The sequence below is a fragment of the Pipistrellus kuhlii genome, unplaced genomic scaffold, assembly GCF_014108245.1.
Source record: "Pipistrellus kuhlii isolate mPipKuh1 unplaced genomic scaffold, mPipKuh1.p scaffold_m20_p_2, whole genome shotgun sequence".
Taxonomy (NCBI): Eukaryota; Metazoa; Chordata; class Mammalia; order Chiroptera; family Vespertilionidae; genus Pipistrellus; species Pipistrellus kuhlii.
In genome coordinates this window covers 718,976-741,959 of record NW_023425515.1, presented here as the reverse complement: position 1 = coordinate 741,959, position 22,984 = coordinate 718,976, and the positions used below count along the sequence as shown (strand labels likewise).

At 45.7% G+C, this 22,984-nt stretch overlaps 2 protein-coding genes and 1 long non-coding RNA gene across 3 annotated transcripts in view; 1 reads left to right on the top strand and 2 right to left on the bottom strand.

The window, feature by feature from the left end:
• Nucleotides 1–499, bottom strand: part of TTC3 (tetratricopeptide repeat domain 3) — a 92,020-nt gene extending 91,521 nt beyond the window's left edge. The window contains exon 1 of the mRNA XM_045585228.1: nucleotides 400–499. Coding sequence (XP_045441184.1) covers nucleotides 400–458 — 59 coding nt within the window. The 5' untranslated portion in view covers nucleotides 459–499. The remainder of the gene's footprint in view (nucleotides 1–399) is intronic.
• LOC118722282 (phosphatidylinositol glycan anchor biosynthesis class P) lies at nucleotides 406–6,209 on the top strand. The gene is made up of 4 exons (XM_036443635.2): nucleotides 406–499; nucleotides 1,988–2,060; nucleotides 3,217–3,335; nucleotides 5,874–6,209. Exons 1-4 carry the CDS (start codon nucleotides 418–420, stop codon nucleotides 6,002–6,004), a joined length of 405 nt encoding a protein of 134 aa, XP_036299528.1. The 5' UTR covers nucleotides 406–417; the 3' UTR covers nucleotides 6,005–6,209.
• On the bottom strand, nucleotides 6,037–6,745 carry LOC123652803. Its single transcript, XR_006742295.1, has 2 exons — nucleotides 6,330–6,745; nucleotides 6,037–6,294 (listed from the first exon to the last, which is right to left on the bottom strand). It is a non-coding gene; the product is annotated as an uncharacterized LOC123652803 (long non-coding RNA).
• Nucleotides 6,746–22,984: the final 16,239 nt, after the last annotated feature.

The following is a 22,984-nucleotide window of genomic DNA, read 5'->3' as shown; positions in this document are numbered from 1 at the left end:
CGCCCGGCGCAGCTCTCCTTCCCCGTCCGCGGAGAGGCGAAGTCTGCAGCCGGCGGGGGCGTCTTCCCTCCCGCCCTCTCACCCCGCCTTCCCGCCCTCCCCCGGGCTCCGCTGCGGGCGGTGCGCGCGCCGGCCTGTGTGCGCGCGCCGGCGTGTGCGCGCGTGTGCCCGCGAGATTTGGAGCGATGTGCGCGGCGGGTCCGGCGTGGGCGCTGGCGGGCGGGCGGGCGGGCGGGCGGGCGCCGGGGGGTGTGCGCAGACGGCCGTTCGCCGCCGTGTGAGCCGGAGAAAAACTAACCCTGCAGAGGCTGCGCCCGCGGCCCGTGGCAAAGCCATGAGGGTATCACAGACGCATGAGGGGAGGACATCCCTAACGGTGATTGTGTTTCCTTCCCACAGATCTTCTCAAAGGGAAAAATGGTGGAAAATTCACCGTCGCCATTGCCAGAAAGAGCCATTTATGGCTTTGTTCTTTTCTTAAGCTCCCAGTTTGGCTTCAGTAAGTACGTTTTCCCGATGGATGGATGGATGGATGGATGGCCACGGCCTTTCCCTGGTGTTCAAGGACAAGGAAATGACGGCCTTGGCTGTTCGGGTGCTCACATGAGCTGTGATTCTTCCTGCCTATGCCTCTCTCTGAGAAAACCTGAAGGGGACTCCTGTGTGCTTAGGGGGTTCTATGAGCCAGGCAGTAGCCCGAAAGGTTTAATCCCAGCTGCTGTTTATGCAGCATCAGGTAGGACTGCACAGGGAATAGAACCTGGGGCCCGTGGTCATGGTCTCATGGACAAGACAAGTCATGGAAACTTAACACTCAGGGTGGGAAGTGCCATGGGAGCCCAGGGAGAGACATGAAACAGACTCAGACAGTGGTCGGCAAACTCATTAGTCCACAGAGCCAAATACCAACAGTAGAATGATTGACATTTCTTTGGAGAGCCACATTTTTTAAACTTCTTCTAACACCACTTATTCAAAATAGACTCGCCCAGGCCGTGGTGTTTTGTGGAAGAGCCACACTCAAGGGGCCAGAGAGCCGCATGTGCTCTCAAGCCGCGGTTTGCCGACCACTGGACTAGGAGTCAGTTCGCTTTCTTCCCAACAGTAAGGAGGAGGAAAGTGGGAAGGCCCCGGATGAGGCCTTGGACGCGGCTCCTGTGCTGCTGTGGCAGCTGGGGAGTGAAGGGAAGGCAGGAGGCTGGAGAGGTCAGGTGCATTCATCCCTGTAAGACCCCATTGCACGGGTAAAAGAAACTGATGCTCATGGAGACACATCCCACACACACCAGGCCCCCAGCTCTCCCCTGAAGGTGTTGAGAATTATGAGGGGACAAGAGGGAGAGAACTGGGTACCCCTCATCCAACTTTTTGGAATTTTGTGGAAACTAGGAAGGTGGGAAATGTGAACCTTAATGCATCAGCCAAGCTGTTTGGTAGAGAAATCTGTGCAGTGAAGTTATAACTTGTGTTCAGAGTGTGGCTCTTCCACGGATTAGCTGTATGGCCTGAGACCATTTACTTCTTTGAGCCTTCGGGTTCTCCGGGTGTAAAGAAGCTGGGGACAGTGCTTATCATTCTCAAGACAATCCTGTGGGGTGGATGTTGTTATTATTACCCTCATTTTACTGATGAGAATACTGACACGCACCGTCCGTAAAAAACAACTAGAATGGGAATCCAGACGCTGGGTGAAGTTCACAATGCTGGGGTCCCTCTTGTCGGAGAATCTGTGCTCCCACCTCCCGGTTCATAGGTCAACGCTCAACCACTGAACCACACCAGCAGGGCTTCTGTCACTTTTTTATCACAATGAAAAGATATGAGGTAATTGTGATAGCAAGAGTGTTGCAAATAAGAAGCTAGGAGGGTGGAGGGAGGGAACAGTCATTTCTGAGCGAGTCAGGGCAGCTTTTCGGGAGCTTTTTGCTTCATGTGACCTGTGGAGGATAAGATGCAAGCTCACTGGCCTTTTCTCCCCTCCTTACAGTCCTGTATCTCGTGTGGGCCTTCGTTCCTGAGTCTTGGCTGAACGCCTTAAGCTTGACCTATTGGCCTCAAAAGTAAGTTTAATATGTTGCTTAAATAAAATAAGAGTATATTAATGCTGTTTTGAAGGGTCAGATTTTTTGTTAAGACTACTCAAACCTTAAGTACCCTTTTAAGCCAAACAGAAATGTGAAGCTTTTTAAAGGTCATTGTAGATGTATCTCAATTAAAAAGGACGTGTTGAATGCATGTTTGTCTGTATGTCCTTCCAACACCTTGCTGAAGTAACTCTGTAGGGAAAAAATATGTTTTTTAAAGGTAACAAATAATGGGATAGCAAGTAAGAAGTACCAACAAAATTTTAGCGTTCTACGTAGGTGAGAGGTAACTGAGGTGGTTAGCACTATTTCGCATTGCTGAAGCAGAGAAGCCAGCAAGAATATCTGTGCCTTAGAATTCCAGAAAGGCTAGAAATGGGACGTACAGATACCTCTTTAATGTGGTCATTCTGGATTGAACTGAAAACAGTGTTTAAGGAGCACAATACCCCCAAACCTCCTCCTTTTCCCTTAAGGCAGGGAGACTGGCCCTGTCTCCTCTGCAGAAGACAGTTTTACTCTCTGGAACGTTGAGTAAGAGTCTGTAGGCTTGAGGTCTGATCCTGGGAATGAGGCCCCTCACTGAAGACAGGGAGGAGAATGGAAATCCTGCGTTGCTGACTAATAAGATGCCCCCAAGCACCTTTCCTCACTACGCTCCCAGGCTTGTGGCTGCCAGGCCTATACCGCCCTCTCCTCCCAGCAAAACAGGAGGCCCCTCCCCAAGGAAAGCATCTGCAATCTCTGACATTTGGCGGTCCCCTGGTGAAACGGCTGGGTCTCCTACAGTGAGACTCGCCAATTCGCCATCCTGGCCCACATATACACGGGGCTTCAAATAACCTTGTTAGTACAATACTTTATTTTTAAATGTCAGTGGACAAACGTAACTCACCATTTTATAAAGGCCTCTAAAATGAAATACGAAAGAAAGGAAGGAAGGAAGGAAGGAAGGAAGGAAGGAAGGAAGGAAGGAAGGAAGGAAGGAAGGAAGGAAGGAAGGAAAGAAAAGAGAAAAGAAAAGGAACTTGAAGGAAAGGGAGCTAACAGAAGGAACAGAAGAAAATCACTTTGAAACAAGAAGTATGGCTTTGGGGGAAGTCTGTTACCCACTGAATTTTCTCCTCTGCAGGTACTGGGCAGTCGCACTGCCCGTCTACCTCCTCATTACCATAGTCATCGGGTATGTCCTCTTATTTGGAATAAACATGATGAGCACCTCGCCACTCAACTCCATTCATACAGTCACAGGTAAGTTATACCAAGGGGCGGTGCTGGTGGGCGGAGGAGTGGGCTCTAAGTGCTTTTATCGAGAAAAGCAACCAAGAACAGGCTGCAAAAATGACACCTTGCATACCAAGCTGGGAGACGTAATGCAGTTATACCAGAGGCAGGTTTGCGTGGGAAGTAAGTTCTGATGAATACCCTGTTCGTACACTAGTCAACAGGTGCATTTGCCCACAAAAACCACAAGTCTATTATATGTTCCTCGATAGCTTCCCTGACAGGAACTTCCTTTCTCCTCAACAGGCAGTGTTAATGGGGTGCATGCAGGCCCAGGCAGAGCTTGTCCAGGAGGAGGGATTTTGGAGGGACGGGGTCCTCGGAATCTCTGTATACACCTGACTCCAGTAAGGGGTAGACAAGCCACAGCATGTTTTTTGCAGTTTTATTTTTTTTTTCAAATCTAATGATTAAAATAGAAGACTCCTAAGCTTGCTTAGATTCTACAAAGTAAGGTATTTTTTAAGTTTCCAGGTATGAATTTTTTAACTTTTAAAGCCTTTTTGTGCGTGTATGAGCCTATACATTATATTCTGCAAATCAGTTATAGTGGGGGGGGTTTAAATACGTATTTATATTGATTTCAGAGAGGAAGAGAGAAGAAGAAATAGAAACATCAGTGATGAGAGGGAATCATTGATTGGCTGCCTTCTGCACGCCCCACATTGGGGATTGAGCCCACAACCCAGGCCTGTGCCCTCGACCAGACTCGAACCTGGGAACCTGCAGTCCACAGGCTAACATTCTATTCACTGAGCCAAACTAGCTAGGGAAGTTATAGCTTTTATATTTATTTTTTAAAATATATTTTTATTTATTTCAGAGAGGAAGGTAAAGAGTGAGAGAGATAGAAACATCAGTGATGAGAGAGAATTATTGATTGGCTGCTCCCTGCATGCCCCACACTGGGTAGGGATCGAGCCCACAACCTGACCAGGAATCGAACCAAGACGCTTCTTTTCTGGTACCTTCTGTCCTCTTGACTGAATCACGGCAAAAAGACAACTTGTGCAGAAGGGGAAAGTGTTGAGTTTATATGAATGATTGTACCAAATGACATAATAGTTTTTAGGTGATTTAAATATAGTCTGTCAGCCTGAATAGGATTATGTTCCTATGAGAAATGTGCAAATGGGACTTTAACACATCATTGTACTGACGAATGAAATATTACTTCCCTATCCAAGTTAGCGACATAAAAATGTACTTTGCTAGCCCTAGCTGGTTTGGACCAGTGGATGGAGCGCAGACTTCAGACTGAAAGGTCCTGGGTTTGATTTCGGTCAAGAGCACAGGCCCAGGTCGCAGGCTCAATCCCAATAGGGGGTGTGCAGGGGGCAGCCGATCGATGATTCTCTCGTCATTGATGTTTATATAACACTCCCTTTCCTTTCCTCTTTGAAATCCTATATAATAAAGAGCTAATATGCACATTATCATTACACCCTCATGCCATCCTCAGTAAGGCTCAGACACTCAACACTGGGGAGAGAAGAATGGGGACCAGCAAGGCTCAAATGAGCTCATGAGAGAGGAAAGGGGACAAGCTGCACGCCCTCTGGTCCCAGGAGCCAGCGCTGGGGCTGCGGCCCAGGCTAAGCCACCCACCCATGGTGCCCTGTGGCTGCGTCTGGCCCAGGTGAGGCTGGCCATAGGGAGGGAAGCCCAGGTCCCCAATGCCAGTGACTGGCCGGAGGAGGGAATCCTGGGTCCCAGGTGCAGGGTGAGGCAGAGGCGGTTAGGAGTGATCAGGCCATCAGAGGAGCAGTTAGGGGCGATCAGGCAGACAGGCAGAGGGGTTAGGGGCAAACAGGCAGACGAGCGGTTAGGAGCCAGAGGTCCTGGATTGCAAGAGGCAGTCGGACATCCCCCAAGGGATCACGGATTGGAGAAGGTACAGGCCAAGCTTAGGGATACCCACCCCCCTTGCATGAATTTCATACACCAGGCTACATGTCTATATAATAAAAGTCTATGTGAACAGTGGAACAACCAGAACAAACCGTCGATATGACATGCACTGACCACCAGGGAGCAGGCGCTCAACGCAGGAGTTGCCCCCTGGTGGTCAGCACACTCCCTCAGGGGGAGCTCTGTTCAGCCAGAAGCTGGGCTCATGGCTGATGAGCGCAGTGGCGGTGGCAGGAGCCTTTCTGCCTCCACAGCAGCGTTAAGGAGCAAGGGGCCCCAGACCGTGAGAGGGATGTCTCACTGCCGGCTTAGGCCCAGACTGCAAGAGGGTGCAGGCCGGGCTGAGGGATTCCCCCCTCCTCACTCCCTGCCTCTGGTGCATGTATTTCATGCATCGAGGCTCTAGTAAAAGTACTTTGCTAATTTCTAGTCAAATGGGACATTTCTTCTAAAGAGAGCTTTCAAGTAATCCTTTAATGACATTTAAACGTATTTGTCATTATCCAAGCATTAGCCTCGTAAATGATGTACTGGGTCTACATAATGACAGTAGAAGAACTCACTGGGTAATCATAGCCTTTTGTCCTCTTGCAGATAACTATGCTAAAAATCAGCAGCAGAAGAAATACCAGGAAGAGGCCATCCCAGCATTAAGAGATATTCCTATTAGCGAAGTAAATCAGATGTTCTTTCTGACTACCAAAGAATCTTACACCAAAAACTGAGTTGTATGTACACTACCATCAAACATTTACTGCAGGTTTTGGCATAATAATTTTGACCATAATCATTTCTCTTATTACCCAGTATTAAAATATTTTGAAAAACGTAAGTTGAACTTCTCTTAGATTGACCTCCATTAATATTGTAAAAGTTCTCCAATATTAGTTACTGATGGACAGAATAAATAAAACATTGATCATTACCATAGAGCAGGCGTTTTTACCAAATAAGTATCCGTAGAAGCAGGAGGTCCCTCCAGAGAGTCATTCATGTTGTCACTTCCAGAGAGCAACTGGGGGGGTATACCTCAGTGGTAGAGCATTTGACTGCAGAGAGCAGCTGTGTCTTTCTCATTGTTTATTCTTGAGACCCAGAACTCAGACTCCAGTTTGGAGGAAGAGTTCATCTACTCTGTGTCCTTGCCATCAGATTCATGTCTCAGATGCAGATATTTATTTATTGAATACTCATATGGACCAGGTATTTATCAGACGGGATGTTGCAAGAAGATTATCAAAGAGCCTACATTTTAGAGGCAGGTGGAAACACACCAAGCAAATAAGGAAATGAGTGCTGTGCAGAGAATTAAGATAGTACAAATTTTATAAAGTGACTGCTTTAGATGTGTTCAAGTAGGCTGCTCAGTTAGAGGCAGATGAGGCTGAGATTTGATTGGCAAACACAGGAGCCAGTCATAGAAAGAATGGCGGGCAGAGTGAGCTTTGAAGCAGCCGGAGCACTGACTTTCAGGTGGGAGGGAGCTGGTTTTCTGGGACCTCAGCACTTTGCGTAACACTCTCCAATAATGAAATACCTGTCTCGGGCTAGCGCAGCAGTAGCACCCAAGGTTGGCTTTCACAGGTCGTAGTCACAGAGAGTCACGTGGCCAGGGCTGGATGACGCAGCCAAACACGCACAGTGACTCAGACGTCGCATTGCAACCTAGTCAGCCAGGGTGGCCCCACGAGTTATAAATCCTATTTATCTGGCTCCCAAATATCAGGAGCAGCTGAGTCAATCTGCGTCAGCTCCTGAGGCCCCATCCAACCCTCTGACTGGTTTCTCAGTTAATGCACCATGGATGGGCATGTTCTGGAAGCCAAAACCAGGCTCCAGGCTCTCCTCCCTAAGTCTGGTATGAGGAGGCTGGGCCTGCAGATCTAGAGACTTTGCCCAACCAGTGACATGAACAAACATTGTGGTGGGGCAGATAGCAGGCAACTCGGTGTGCAGCCACTTGTGCCCATTCTCACCATCTGATAAATCACATCTCCCCTAAGGATAAGGAGCATGGGGTGGAGAGAGTGGTTGAGGTGTCTTCCCCAGGAAGGCAGGGGGTTTCAATCATTGAGGCAGAAACAGGAGAAAAAAGATGATCTATTGTGGGGTTGAACTCTGGGTTCAAAATAAGACCGCTGGAAGCTGATGATTGATTAAAAAAAAGTAGGCAAGGATTTGTTGAACTGGCCAAGACGGCCGCAAGAGCACCATACGCAGGTGGCCACATTCCCAACGGAACCATTCCAGGTGTAGGCAGTCCTTTTAAAGGTCTAAACAACAAAAATGTTTTTGTTCTAAATTCTAAATTCTAAGGGCTGGGAACAGAACAGCCCGAAGGGTTGTTCCCAGCTATATCCTGCTGGATGTTGGAATGTGGCCCTATCTTGCGATAGCAGATAGTACAGAAGCAGAGCTGAGCGGTTAATCTCTAAAGGTTATCTACAGTTTCTATCCCTGAAGCCATCTGAGTCACTGGGAATCAATCTCCTGTGGTCCTGGTCCACAGGCACAAGAAAATTGCCTTAGCCTGCAGGTCTCAATCTGGAAGTTGAGGCAACTACCCTATTGTTTAAGCAAGTAAGTGAGTGCCAAAGCCAGAATAGCAGGGTTAAAATTCAAACAGCAGTTTTTACCTAAGTATGGTTGCTACCATACTTCAGATCGTTTCCTTACACTGGCCACTTTGATTTTCTGCCTCCCCCAATTTTAAATACCGTATTTTTCGGACCATAAGACACACCGGACCATAAGACGCACCAGTTTTTAGAGAAGGGAAATGAAGAAAAAAAGATTCTGAAACAAATAGTGTCCTAAAATATTTTATGTGCATTAAAACCCAACATCACAGTCATAAACACATGTAATCAACCCTGTAAAGTAAACAGCAGCATTTAAAACCATTTTAGAGCCGGGCAAGCACACAGAGACCACACAGAGCCAGGCAAGTAAAACTTTTTTTTTTAAGTATATGTGTAGGCTATATTTGGACCATAAGACGCAGGGACTTTTTCCCCCCACTTCTGGGGGAAAAAAAGTGCGTCTTATGGTCCGAAAAATACGGTGTAATTAGTACAGCGAACATCTTTTATAGATAGAAATCGTATGGGATGCCCAGCCAGCATAGCTCAGTGGCTCAGTGTTGACCCATGAACCAGGAGATCAGGGTTTGATCCCCGGCCAGGGCACATGCTGGGGTTGTGGGCTCGATCCACAGTAAATCCCTGATAAATCTCTCATCTGTCTTTATAGATCGCATTCGTTCTGTTTCCCTGAGTCATCCTTGGCCCTTGGCTCCTAACACAGAGGACCTAGTACAGTGGTCGGCAAACCACATGCGCCTCTTTGGCCTCTTGAGTGTGACTCTTCCACAAAATATCATGGCCTGGGCGAGTCTATTTTGAAGAAGTTTAAGTTTAAAAAATGTGGCTCTCGCTGAAACTGGTTTGGCTCAGTGGATAGAGCATCAGCCTTCAGACTGAAAGGTCCTGGGTTCGATTCCGGTCAAGGGCATGTGCCTTGGTTGCGGGCACATCCCCAGTGGGGGGTGTGCAAGAGGCAGCTGATCAATGATTCTCTCTCATCGATGTTTCTAACTCTATCCCTCTCTCTTCCTCTCTGTAAAAAATCAATAAAAAATATATATATATATTTTTTAATGTGGTCTCAAAAGAAATTTCATCATTGTACTGTTGATATTTGGCTCTGTTGACTAATGAGTTTGCCGGCCACTGACCTAGTATATAGTTGGTGAATGAAAAAAGTTCAAAGGCTCATATCTGAAATCATAAGAAGTATTACAATTGTTTTGACGATGTAATGAGAGGGAGGTGTATACTTTTCATCTTTTAAGGAGTTGAATAATTGAAGAACCCAAATAATCAGAATTATCACTGGAGATCTTGTAACAACCTTAAATTACTAGAAAGCCATCATTATTTGCTTTCTACTTTCAAATTTTGATGTCTTTTAAGGTATTTTTTTGAAGTTACTAACGTTTGTGAAACTAGTCCAATAGCCACTCCAGGTCAAATTCCCCATCAGCATCTAACGTGAAGATTAAGTTTAATGTGAAAGATAGATGGCCTGCTGCAGGATCAAAAGGCAGTGAGAAGTAATGGCCCCGGCCACACAGACACACAAATCAAAGAATGGCCGGCCAGGACAGAGATTCTATCAGTGATGAATCTGTCGTTTCACTTGACTGCTGATCCAGTACAATTATGGGAAAACTAACAGAAATGACCTGAGTGAACAGACAGACTGGGCCATTTGTTTCTTAAGTGAAATTTCCAGTCACCCCACCTCCGCCTTTGCTTTTCCATCACCACCGAGTGGCAGTTGGCAGAGAGAGATGACCTTTACTTAACCTTGGGAATAACTCTTACCCCTTTCTGGTCAAAATAAGGAATGTATGTCAATGCCTATTGACCATCCAATTGCAGGAGTTACTGGGTGTTTTTGGTCTAAGTCAGTGATGTATTTGCCTTTTTGAACTCTATTTTACAAAATAAATACCTTTCTTAGGTCATCCAGGCAGTTAGAACAGGCCACACACCTGGTGCCGATGCATGACAAATTTAAAAGTAACTTTGATCTGTTTTGTGTTGGTTTGGGTTGTTTTTTAACTCAAACATTCAACTGAATGAAGATAGAGAAATAACCAGGTTTCAGTCTACCTTAGGTATTTAAAAAATGCTCATTGCTGTCAGCAACCCCAGAGATAAGTGGTTCCAAAACAAATCTTAAATCAAGCACTGCTTCCAGACTTAACCCCTTCCCTCACAAACATACCTGTGTAGTCATTTGTTCAAAGATCTGACATAAATGAAATCAGATCAGATATCCAATCCCTCAAAGAACATGGGTCTAGTGAAGGTAGATCCCAAAACTTGCCCTCATTTTCACCTCTCCATCCATCCTTATCAGGATCTTCTTGTCACCAATAGGGCTAGTGCATTGGGCTAAATCAGAGTTTTCCTGTTGGTTAAATCATGAAAATGCCAAGGGCCAAACAACTTGGGTGATTGAAAGGTATTGATGAGCCCATCAACCATACATTCTATGGATTAGTTATAGATTATTTCAGAAATACCCTTGATTAAAAGTGTATAAGATCATGGCTAAGGTTATTTCATGATTATAACATTTTAAATCTACATTAATATAAAACAGTATCTAAGGACTGATGTTTTAAATAATAAGTATCACTTATTTTTAAAGTAATACAAATACATTGTAGAGCATTTTAAAACTATAGAAAACAACAAAAAACAGTTATTTATAATCCATCACCCAAAGATAATCTGAATAGTTTTGCATAAGCCCTTCTAAGGATGTGTTAAACAATACCAGAATCACACTGTAAATATGTTTGCCTTATTTTTCAAATAACATCATATTGTGAGCATTTAACAACTATATAATATTATATCATATAAATGCACTGTAATTTATTTCACAAATTTCTTGTTATTGGATTGTAGGATGAATTGTAAGTTTTCATTTTTATAAGTATTATTTTTACAAATATCCTTGTGCAAAAATATTATCTCTGATTATATCCTTAGGATATATTTCTGTAAGGGTTAGGGATATAAAATTTCTAAAAGTGATCACCTATTGCCAAATTGCCCAGGAAGGTAGGCTTAATTTTATACTTTGCCCAGCAAAGCATGACTTTTCACTACTCAGCATCATGTGTAATTATTCATGACCGTGACAGTGGGTCCTCCATGATCATTTTTGTTGTGGGGTCGAACCCTGGGTTCAAAATAAGACCACCAGAGGCTGATGATTGATTAAAAAAAGCAGGCAAGGATTTATTGAACTGGCCAGGACGGCCACAAGAGCACCACCCGCAGGTGGAGTCCACATGACCGCACCGTTCCAGGTGTAGGCAGTCCTTTTAAAGGTCTAAACAACAAAAATTTTACTTTGTTCTGAATTCTAAATTCTTCATGCTAGGAACAGCCTGCAGGGTCATTCCTAGCCACATCCTGCTGGACATTGGAATGTGGCCCTGTCTTGTGATAGAAGATAGTACAGAAGCAGAGCTGAGCGGTTAATCTCTAAAGGTTATCTACAGTTTCTACTCCTGAAGCTACTGAGTCAGTGGGAATCAATCTCCTGTAGTTCTGGTCCCAGGCACAGGAAAATTGCCTTAGCCTCCAGGTCTCCATCTGGAAGCTGAGGTAACTACCCTATATTTAAGCAAGTGCAGAAACCAGAATAGCAGGGTTAAAATTCAAACAGCAGTTTTGCCCAAGTATGGTTGCTACCATATTTCAATTTCTAGAGTAACAAAATAAGTTCAAAGAAGTTGAGAAATGTCGTTTGGTATAGTTTGGATAGCTACTGAACTTCCTGAGACTTATTAAATATGCAAACTTACACCAAGAGCGGCCCAGTAGCCGCAGGAGGCAGACCTCCCTTATTTGGAGGACATGACTCAAACTTTCAAACTCATCTAGAAAACTCCCTTCATATGCAGAGTGATTCTTTTGCAAAAATAAAAATAATTATGGGGCTGGTTCAGCAATTAAGGCAACTCTGTAAGCAATTTGCAGCAACTTCCTGTAATACACACTTTCCTCCTCAGCCTCAGTGCCCAGAGAACTCGCCTGTTGAAAGCACAGGGTGCAGAGAAGATCTGTGGTCTGGTTGGTGCGAGTACCAGTTAACAAAGACGTAGATCTCTCTGTGAAATACGTCTCAATCACAGCTTGCCACATTGTTAAAAAAGGGGATACAGAAAGCACAGTTCTAAAATCATGCTTAAATTGCCGAAACCGATTTGGCTCAGTGGTAGAGCATTGGTCTGCGGACTGAAAGGTCCCGGGTTCGATTCCGGTCAAGGGCATGTACCTTGGTTGTGAGCGCATTCCCGGTGGGGGGGGGGGGGGGGGGTGTCGATCGACGTTTCTAGCTCTCTATTTCTCTCCCTTCCTCTCTGTAAAAAATCAATAGAATATATGTTTTTAAAAAATAAAATAAAATCATGCTTAAATCACATCATCTTGCTGGTAAGGATTCAGAAATTTATAGAGCCTGAGCATCATTGTCAAGGGTACCCATCATCACTCCATTGTTGATCAAAGGCCAGATCAGCCAATTTATTACCCAGTCTCTACTCTTCTCAGAAGACATTATGAATTCTCTTTTCCGTTCCTTATAGCTTTTCCCCAAGTTACAAATATTTTATCCCCGAGGAAGTCTTTCAGTCAAATTCCATCTCAGCAACATCTGGTGTTAAGGCACAGAAGTTTCTTTAAAAGGGTTTGCGTGCAAACCCCCGTCCTGGGATTGGACTTGAGTTGAGGTGCTGCTGTCACAGTGTCCCGGATCTCATGAGTAAGTGCCCCAGAGAGTCCAGGATGAGGTTGCCCTGTGCGTGTGCTATCAGAAAGGGCCCGAAGGAAGTGTGTGTCCATTGAGGGCCCTTCACTACCTCCTTGCCCTCAGAATGCACCCACAGACCAAGCCTCTGCCTGCCTGCCTGCTGACCCTCCCACGCCCCCTTGCTCCTGCTCCTGCTCCTGCTCCTGCTCCAGCTCCGCTGGCTTCCTTCCTGCCGGCTCTGCAGCTTCTCACTCACCTCAGGGCCTTTTCACAGGCAAAACTCCTTCCCCAGCTCTTGGCCTGCCTGGTTCCTTCAGGCCCCATCAAGCACCACCCTCCTTGGACCAGGTTTGTCCTCGTTATTCTCCATCATGTTTTCCCGGGCACAAATTGCATTTGTAGTTTAGAATAACGCTTCTCAGAATGGGGTGGAGGGTGAATTTTTCTAAATTTCCAGTTCATTATAGATGTATACTTCTGCAAAATATTCTAAAAATTTATTATTAGAAACGTGAGATGGAAAAGAAGACAAATAGCAGAAGCCTGGTTTCTTTTCTTTTTTTACTAAACTAACATAAAATTACTGTCACATTGCTAGGAGTTTAGAAACACTTCCTTCAGCCTCTGTGCCACCTCGGCTCAGGCTGGTGGCACAGGCCGTGGCCCAGTCCTCGTCCACAGACCCCACTGTGGTAATCACTGGCTTGTCCCCGCTAGTCTAAAAGCTCCCTGGGGAGGGACCTCCTCTGTCTGATTCACATCTCCCTGAGGCCTAGAGCGGTGCCTGGAGAGTAGGCGTGTTCTGTGCACTTTTACTGACGGACGTGAGCGGTGGAATGAGCCACCATCAGTAAGAAAGGAAGACTGTGCAGAGAGAGGGCCCTAGGGCGGTTTGGTCACTGTTGGCCCAGTGGCTGGGTGCAGGGGTGAAGTCTGCAGGCATCATGGGGGCTGAGCAGCGGCCCAGCTGGCCCCAGACCCCCTCTGTGGCCCCTCTGGCTCTGACCAGATCCGCTGTGAGGACCTGGGTGGGAAATTACGTTCGAGGTCTGCTGACATGACCCGAGAGGGGGTGGGGAGCTGCCTGAGGAAGGATTCAAAGAGACTGTGGGAGTCAGGTTGGGTAGGGATGGGGTCATCAGTTCTCTGCTGGTGAGTGGTCCCTAAACATGGAACACGGTCCCAGACAGAGGCCAGTGGGGACTCAGGCCTGAGACGGAGACCATCTGCCGGGCCCCGGGCTAGGGGAAGGACATGGGAGCAGCTCAGTCCAGCCTGGACTGGCCCATGCTGGCTAGGGACACATGACTTCAGGAGAGAGCAGGCTCAGACATAAACCCACCATGCAGATAAGGGAACTGAACTTTCCTGGACTTGTCAGGCTGGCCAGGAGAAGTGTTGGCAAAACACACGGGACAGAGAGAAATGGGCAGGGGCTGCTGGGATGGGGCGGACGTGCCAGCAAGGTCACTAGAATTAACTCAGGGCGCTTCTGTGCTAACGCAAGGCAATGTTTTCTTTTATTCGGACCTGAACTTTGAAGGATTGCACTTTAAATAACAATCTGGGCAGACTGTGATTTAAAAAATCAAAAACAAAAAAGGCACAGTCCTGATTCCTTGGGTCTTGACTATTTAGAAACTATGTTGAGATTTTTAAAAATATATATTTTTTTATTGATTTCAGAGAGGAAGGGAGAGGGAGAAAGAGAGAAACATCAATGATGAGAGAGAATCATTGATTGGCAGCCTGGTCACACAGCATGTGCCTAACTGTGACCTCCTGGTTCATAAGGTCTTTGCTTAGCCACTGAGCCACACCAGCCAGGCAAGACTTTTTTTAAAAAATATATATTTTATTGATTTTTAACAGAGAGGAAGGGAGAGAGAGAGAGAGCTAGAAACGTCGATGAGAGAGAAACATCGACCAGCTGCCTCCTGCAAACCCCTACTGGGGATGTGCCCGCAACCAACGTACATGCCCCTGACGGGAATCGAACCCGGGACCTTTTCAGCAGGCCGGCGCTCCACCACTGAGCCAAACCGGTTTCGGCGGCAAGACTTTTTTATTTTTATTGTATCTATTGCTATCTTCTCACCACATTTTAAATATTTTGTTGAATGTGTGAGGTAAAGACCAAAAGCCAGTGTTTTCCTGAAGTGACATGCTTGGCGAAGGCCAGACACCCAGAAAGTACTCCGGGTTCACAAAGTGACCCACACAGGAAGCAGTATGCTCACGAGCTTCCTGCCAGCCCTTGTGTGCACAACAGGACTTGCGCTCACTCTCAGGGCTGATCAAGGAACTCTTCCATGCATCTCTCTCTTATTTCTCCATCATTTTCTAAAGTTTGTTTTTATTGATTTTTTTGAGAGGAAAGGAGAGGGATAGAGAGATAGAAACATTGATCGATGGGCTACCTCCTGCACTGCCCCTACCGAAGACCGAGCCTGAAGCAGAGCATGTGCCCTGACTAGGAATTGAACACGGCTCATAGGTTGACGCTCAATCACTGAGCCACACCGTCGGGCTGTCCTATTTTACTTTTATTTAAAAGAGCCTGCAGAAGAGCAAGAAAGGGTCATGGTTGTAACAATCCATTTAAACAAGGGGGTAGGAGCCGAGACCGGTTTGGCTCAATGGATAGAGCGTCCGCTTGGGGACTGAAAGGTCCCGGATTTGATTCTTGGTTGCGGGCATATCTCCAGTAGGGGGTGTGCAAGAGGCAGCTGATTGATGGCACTCTCTCATCGATGTTTCTAACTCTCTATCTCTCTCCCTTCTTCTCTGTACAAAATCAATAAAATATATTAAAAAAATAAATAAATAAACAAGGGGATGGGAGCCCAGCCAGCCAGTGTGGGGCCTGCAGGAGGCAGCCAATCAATTCTCTTTCATCATTGATGTTTCTATACCTCTCTCCCTCTCCCTGCCTCTCTCTGAAGTCAATAAAGACACATTATTTTTTAAAATTGTGGCAATTTTTAAAGCAATCCACAGCAGATGGTCAAGAGCATATGGTAACCTCTCTTAAAGCTGAGAGCTAGGAGGCACCCCTCCCACAGGGCCCAGGGTTTGGGGAGGAGAAGTAAAAGCTGCAGCCACTGCTTCCCAGGGAAAGCGAGACCCAGGCCCTTTCCGGAAACAGTTCCTCTGGATCGAACAACAATGCAGGGGCTTGGCTGAGCTCAAGCAACATCTGGAGGAGCCAGATAAAAAGAGAAGTTGAAAGAGAACAAGACGGAGGCCTCCCCTGCAGCCTGGTCCACAGCTGCGTGACGGATGTCACAAGCCGGGAATTCCGGGGAGCCCCCCTCTCACGGCAGCCAGTCCCCGGGCCGCGTCCCCAGAGACAGCTCCGGCCCAGGTGCAGAGCCGGCCCGCCCCGGGAAGGGAGCTGATGTGGATGCTCCGCCAGCTTCCAGCAGGCCTCTCTGCCTTCCTAAGATTCCCCTCTGCCGTACAAACATTCTCCCGGAGCGCCGTGGCTGATCCGGTTCGCTGCCTGAATTCCAATATCGAGGCAACTGGTCAGCGATGGACTATGAGCCAGCAGCTTTCCCAGAAGCACTGGTTATAGGGAGAGCCAGTGTCCCTCCTCAGTGACGTCCACAGAGCTCGAAAACGGCAGAGAAGGGCCTCCAAGAACTGGAAGATTCGCCCGGTAGCCTATGCTAATAATTACTTTGGCCACAGTGGCTCCATGGCTGAGCGTCACCCTATGAACCAGGAGGCCACAGTTTGATTCCCTTTCAGGGCACATGCCCAGGTTCCCACCTTGATCCATGATTCTCTCTCATCTTTGATGTTTCTGTCTGTCCTTTCCTCTCTGAGATCAATAAGAATGCATTTACATTAATAATGATAGTGAGTTGACCTCCAGCTCCCGGGGGGAAACGGAACAAATGGAATGCTTCTTCTGGGTCAGAGCCCAGCCATGCCCACCAGGCTCCTGGCCCACTCTCAGCTGTCCTGCCGCGGCAGTGTCCGTGCAGGCAACACTGAAGAAGGACGGTCGCCTGTTTGCATGGAGGAAATTCCTGCATTTAGTATGTTCACTGCCAAACCACTGCAGGTGGCTTTCTAGATTTTAGCAAAATAAAGTGATTTACACCAAAGCCAACCATACACATGCCCTTGACCCGGCAGCCACCCTGGTTATCTCCTCGACAGGATGTACACATGTGCCCAGAGGCATCCTCGGCCATGTCCATAGCAGCCGATTTGTGGCAGCCAAACACGGGCAGCAGCCCCGATGTCCGCCAGCCGTGAGTGGAGAAATGAGTGGGACCACAGTCCTACAATCACATGCCATTGAACAGTCAGGGACTTGCGTGCACAGTGTTGAGTGAAAGAAACCAGAGACACGTGAGCACATAGACTGTGTGAGTCCATTTACATAAGGTGCAACATTGGGGAAAATGAACTTGTGGTACCAGAAGTCAAAATAGTTACCCGTGGGGAAGAGAGGGGCTGGGAGGGGCATCAGAGGGGCTTCTGGGGTGACGGTGACCTATTTGTTAACCTGGCTGTTTCTTAAAGGGAACATTACCTTTTCTCTCTCTCTCTCTCTCTCTCTCTCTCTCTCTCTCTCTCTCTCTCTCTCTCCCCTCCCCCTTATTTTTTTTAAATTAAAGTCTAGTTGACATACAATATTACATTAATTTTGGATGTAACAAGGGCATCTTTTTTTTTTAATTAAGCCTCACCAGAGGATATTTTTTCTATTTATTTTTAGAAAGAGGGGTAGGGGGAGAACAGAGAGAGAAAGAGAGAGAAACATTAATGTGAGGGAGACACATCAATTGGTTGCCTCCTGCACAGGATCAAACCTGAAACGCAGGTATGTGCCCATGACCAAATTGAACCCGTGGCCCAAGGTCAACTCTCTAACCACTGAGTCACACCAGCCAGGGCAGGTATGTTATCTTCTAAAATTCATCAAGCACTTATAATTTGCACACTTTTTTTGTATCTGACGTATGTCGATAAGAAATGTATTTAGCTGAAACTGGTGTGGCTCAGTGGATAGAGTGTTGGCCTGCGGAGTGAAAGGTCCCAGGTTTGATTCCGGTCAAGGGCATGTACCTTGGTTGTGGGCATATCCTCAGTAGGGGGTGTGCAAGAGGCAGCTGATCTATGACTCTCATCGATGTTTCTAACTCTATCCCTCTCTCTTCCTCTCTGTGAAAAATCAATAAAATATATTTTTTAAAAAAGAAATGTATTTAGATAAATGTTGTTAAAATGTCTTTTAATGACCTCTATGGTAGCTATAACTATTGTTAGGGACCACATATTGTAGAAAGCTATGTAAAACTTCCAAATGTGCATGTTAGTATCTGATGTATCTGGAGAGACCCCCAGTTATGACAGTTGGTGACCGCTGTTTATTGATCTTGTGGATAACTGAAGCCCCAAACTTTACACCTAACAAGCCTGGGCGTTGGCCCTACCGCCTTGTTTAATGACACAACCCTGGGATATGGAATAATTTAAGCTGGTGAGGACCCGGATCCAGCGATTGATCTTCCCTCCACATCTCCCTTTGGAACTGAAGTCTTCATCCTGAAAGTGCACCTGCACCTCCTCTGTGATGGATGGCTCCGAGGTCACTGCAAGGGCACAGAGACGGGCCCCAGGAGACCCAGGAAAGGAAAAACCAGGAGCCAGGGAAGAAACTAAAGGATTTCTTTGGAACTTTGTCCTTTGGGTTACTTTTTCAATTAAAGTTGTTGTCACGCCACAAAGATTGTATTATGCCTGTAGTGACTCAGTGGCTAAAGAAAAAGATACATATATTGTGTGGTGTGTGTGTGTGTGTGTGTGTGTGTGTGTGTGTGTGTGTTTTAGAAGCAGAAGATGGGAGGGAGGGAAGGAGGAAAGGTAGGAGGGAAGGAAGAGAAAGGGAGGCAGAAAGACAGAAACATTGATTTGTTGTTCCATTTATTTATGCATTCATTGGATGTGCCCTGACCAGAGATATTATCTACAGCCTTGGCATATTGGAAAGACATTCTAACAAACTGAGCTACCCGGCCAGGGCCACAAATATTGTTTTAACTGAAGACTTTAAGCTTTTATTTTTTAAATATATATATTTTATTGATTTTTTGCAGAGAGGAAGAGAGAGGGATAGAGAGTTAGAAACATCGGTCAGCTGCCTCTTGCACACCCTCTACCGGGGATGTGCCTGCAACCAAGGCACGTACCCTTGACCGGAATCGAACCTGGGACCTTTCAGTCCTCAGGTTGACGCTCTATCCACTGAACCAAACAGGTTTTGGTAAGACTTTAAGCTTTTAAAACAGCTTGTATTGTCTTGTAATTTGTATACTTTATATTCACCCTTTGGCACTGTGTGATTCAATGATTTTGCAAACATATAGACTTGTGCAACGATCACCATCATCCAGTTTTAGAGCATGTCCATCACCCCTAAACTTCCCCTGTGCCCATGTACAGTTAATCCCACCCCCCATGCCCAGCACAAAGCAGCTTCTGTTCTGCTTTCCACTGCTATCAATTTGCCTTTTCTTGATATTTCTTACCAAAGGGATTGTACAATACAATCTGTTGCTTCTGGCTTCTTTCACTTAGCTTGTTTTCAAGGCCCATTCATGCTTTAGCATGTAATAAGACTTCATTTCATCCCATGTTATTGCTGAATTATATCCCATTGCTTGGATATAGCACATTTTATTTATCCATTCACCAGTTGATGTCCACGTAGACTGTTCCCAGTGTGGGGTTATTGTAAATCAAGCTGCTATGAACATTTTTGTGTGTATCTTTGCGTGAATATGTGTTTTCGTTTCTCCTGGGCAGATTCCTAGGAGTGGAATTGCTAGGTGGTATGTGAAATATGGTAGCAACCATACTTGGGTAAAAACTGCTGTTTGAATTTTAACCCTGCTATTCTGGCTTCGGCATTCGCTTACTTGCCTAAACATAGGGTGGTTACCTCAGCTTCCAGGTGGAGACCTGGAGGCTAAGGCAATTTTCCTGTGCCTGGGACCAGAACTACAGATTGATTCCCACTGACTCAGTAGCTTCAGGGATAGAAACTGGAGATAACCTTTAGAGATTAACCACTGAACTCTCTGCTTCTGTACTATCGGCTATCCTGTCGCAAGACAGGGCCACATTCCAATGTCCCTGTGAGCTGTTCCCAGCCTTTAGAATTTAGAATTTAGAACATAGGAAAATCCTTATGAATTAGACCTTTAAAAGGACTGCCTCCACCTGAAACAGTGAGTGTGGCTGCCTGCGTTTGGTGCTCTTGCGGCCGTCCTGGCCAGTTCAATAAATCCTTACCTGCTTTTTTAATCAATCATCAGCCTCCGGTGGTCTTATTTTGAACCCTGGGTTTGACCCCACAGCAGTATGGTAAATTTATGTTTAATTTTTGTTGTTGTCAATCCTCATCTGATGATATTTTCCCCATTGATTTTTGGAGAAGTGGAAGGGAGGGGGAGAGATAGAGAAACATCAGTATGACAGAGACACACGATCGGTTGCCTCCTGCACACGCCCTGGACTGAGGCCTGGGGTGGAACCTGCAATCTAGGCACATGCCCTTGACCGTAATTGAACCGACGACTCTTCAGTCCTTGGGTCTCCGCTCGAACCACTGAGAAAACCAGCTAGAGCTATGTTTACGTTTTCTGTGGAACTGCCAAACTCTTCCAAACGACAGGATGTTCCCCCAAATTGGTTGTTAAAGTGTGAAATGTATTTTAATGAACCCGACCTTTATAATTCAAAGTGTGTGTATGGATTTTGGGGGACACCCTCTACTTAGCCTTTTACATTCACACAGCACTGTCGATCCTTGAATAAGACCTGTCTTTTAAAATGGTCACCATTCTGGTGGGTGCATGACAGTATCTCACTGAGGTTTTAATTTGCATTTCCATACGGACTGATGATGTTGAGCAACTTTGTGAAATATCTGAAACTGTAAAGTGAAATCTGCCTGTAAGGATTACTGTGTGATGACTATTAAAATAACACTGTATTTCAGATCTGCCCAGCAACCTCTAAGGCAATCAGATGATCTTTAGAAGCATCCGCCATTTTCATGATCCTGGTAAAAGAGTGCCTGTTTCTGCCTCTGTCTTTCACCAGCAGTTCTACATCCATGAGTCATGCAGGTGACTCATGCCTGCAGGGGCGGACTACATTCTCCCTCTGCTGTCTGGCAGTCTTTCTCTCTTAGAAATATCCTCCCAGCACAGAAAAAAAGAAAAAAAGTGATACAAACTAATTGTTCCACACGGTGCAATATAGAAACCCACACCTGAGACCTATATTGACCATATTGACCAATGTGATCCCAATAAATTTAATTTTAAAAGGTTTTAGCCCTAGCTGGTTTGGCTCAGTGGATAGAGCATCGGCCTGTGGACTGAAGGGTCCCAGGTTCAATTCGGGTCAAGGGCATATAGTACTTTGGTTGAGGGCAAATCCCCAGTAGGGGGTGTGCAGGAGGCAGCAGATTGATGTTTCTCTCCCATTGATGTTTCTCTTCCTCTCTGTTAAAAAAAAAAAAAATCAATGAAATATATATATATATATATATATATATATATATATATATATTTTTTTTTTTTTTTAAGTTTTTAATTTAAAAGTTTTTACTTTTAAAAAAATGCTCAAAGAAACCTTGGTGAGTTCAGTTGACTGTTCAAGGTCCAAATACAGAACTGGGGAAACGTTAGTAGAGTCTGTGGAATTAGCATGACGATTGTGCACAAGAAGCAGCGAGGAGGACATGTGGCCACGGTTGGTGGCATTCCCAGGGAGCTGATCTGGCCAGGGCAGAGGCAGGAGGCGGCTGGGGAGGGCCTGGGCTCACTGCTGGGAAGGCGGCATTTGGGGGACTGACTCTTTCTGCGGAGACATTTTCTCCGTACGTAAAGGCATGAGATGAGTTCAATGGTGAGAGAATCATTGATCGGCTGCCTCCTGCACGACCCCCACTGGGGATTGAATCCACAACCCGCCATGTGCCCTTGACCAGAATCGAACCTGGGACCCTTGAGTCTGCAGGCCTAGATGCTCTATCCACTGAGCCAAACCAGCTAGGGCCGAAGCTTTTTTTTTTTTTTTTTTTTTTTTTTTTTTTTTTTTCCTGGTTCTTTTTGTAAATGAGTGGGACTGGCGGTGTGACAACAGGATGGGGGGAGGGCGTGGAGAATGGGAGGGTGTGCGGTGCCCTAAGGAGGCGGCCACTGCTCAGGCCTGCGGGGGGCTCCACACGGGAACACAGGCAGGCATAGCCAGAGGTCAGACTTTTAAGAGAAATTCCAGTCTATAGAGCGCATGCTACGGGGAAACAAAGGCTTTCAAAGCACAGTTCTCTCTCTCCGTGGTGTTTTTGTAGGATGGACATAAGCCTCCTGACCCTTCACAAAGGCTAGACGATGTGGCTAATTTTATAAAAACAACCTTTAATACAGCGAAGTTTTGCAAGCCTGGGGAGTGACTTCTTTTGAAGTAAATAGATATTAATCAGTTAATGTTTTGGCAAACCACTTAGGAGTGTCAAACCTAAAAGTTTATTTTTAACTCTTTTCTGACCCTTTTGGGGCCAAGTGGTTGTTAGAATTATACCGGTTAGCCAGTCTTTTAAAAGGTGTGCACACAACGGGGAAAATGCACTCTGTTCCTTCAGTGCAGAGGTGACATTAAGCGTGAGTGAAAGGAAGTGTTGGATGGAAAGAAACTCCTGCTATGAAGAGACGTTCGGGATTGCTTCTCTCAGCGTGTGGTTTTTCTTGCTCAAATTGTTACCTTAAAAACCCCTCCCAAAAACAAACATTTATACGTTTAAAAATTTCCAAGAAGCCTGGCCAGTGTGGCTCGGTGGTTGAGCATCAACCTATGAACCAAGCAGTCACGGTTTGATTCCTGACCAGGACACAGGCCCAGGTTGTGGAGCATGCAAGAGGCAGCCGATCAATGATTCTCTCTCATATTGATGTTTCTATCTCTCTTTCTCTCTCTCCTCCTCTCTCTTAAAAATCAATAAAAAAAATTTTTTTTTAAATCTTCCAAGAAGATTCAGTGCATTTTTAAAAATTCTTAGGCTAAAACATAAATATATTATACAGTCAAATTAAAACACAAAATGAAACATCTCCCAGTTGGTTAAAAAAAAATCAACAAATCAGGGAAGGTAGAATTTACTTATCAAATTTCAACAAAAACTTTTGCAAAATCGGTGGATGAAAACAAATATGTAAGGGCAGAGTGTGTTTCATTTGAGTCTCTCTGTGAGATAGCTTAAATATTACTGAAGAGCAAAGGCTTGTGAAACTATTAACAAAAATTACATTGACAGTGGCTATGAGATATTT

Bases quoted from the DNA above. Each gene is read 5' to 3' on its own strand.
- LOC118722282 (XM_036443635.2), top strand. From the start codon at position 418: ATGGTGGAAAATTCACCGTCGCCATTGCCAGAAAGAGCCATTTATGGC. The intron at 2,061-3,216 runs GTAAGTTTAATA...TCTCCTCTGCAG, and splicing joins TTGACCTATTGGCCTCAAAA to GTACTGGGCAGTCGCACTGC. The intron at 3,336-5,873 runs GTAAGTTATACC...GTCCTCTTGCAG, and splicing joins CTCCATTCATACAGTCACAG to ATAACTATGCTAAAAATCAG.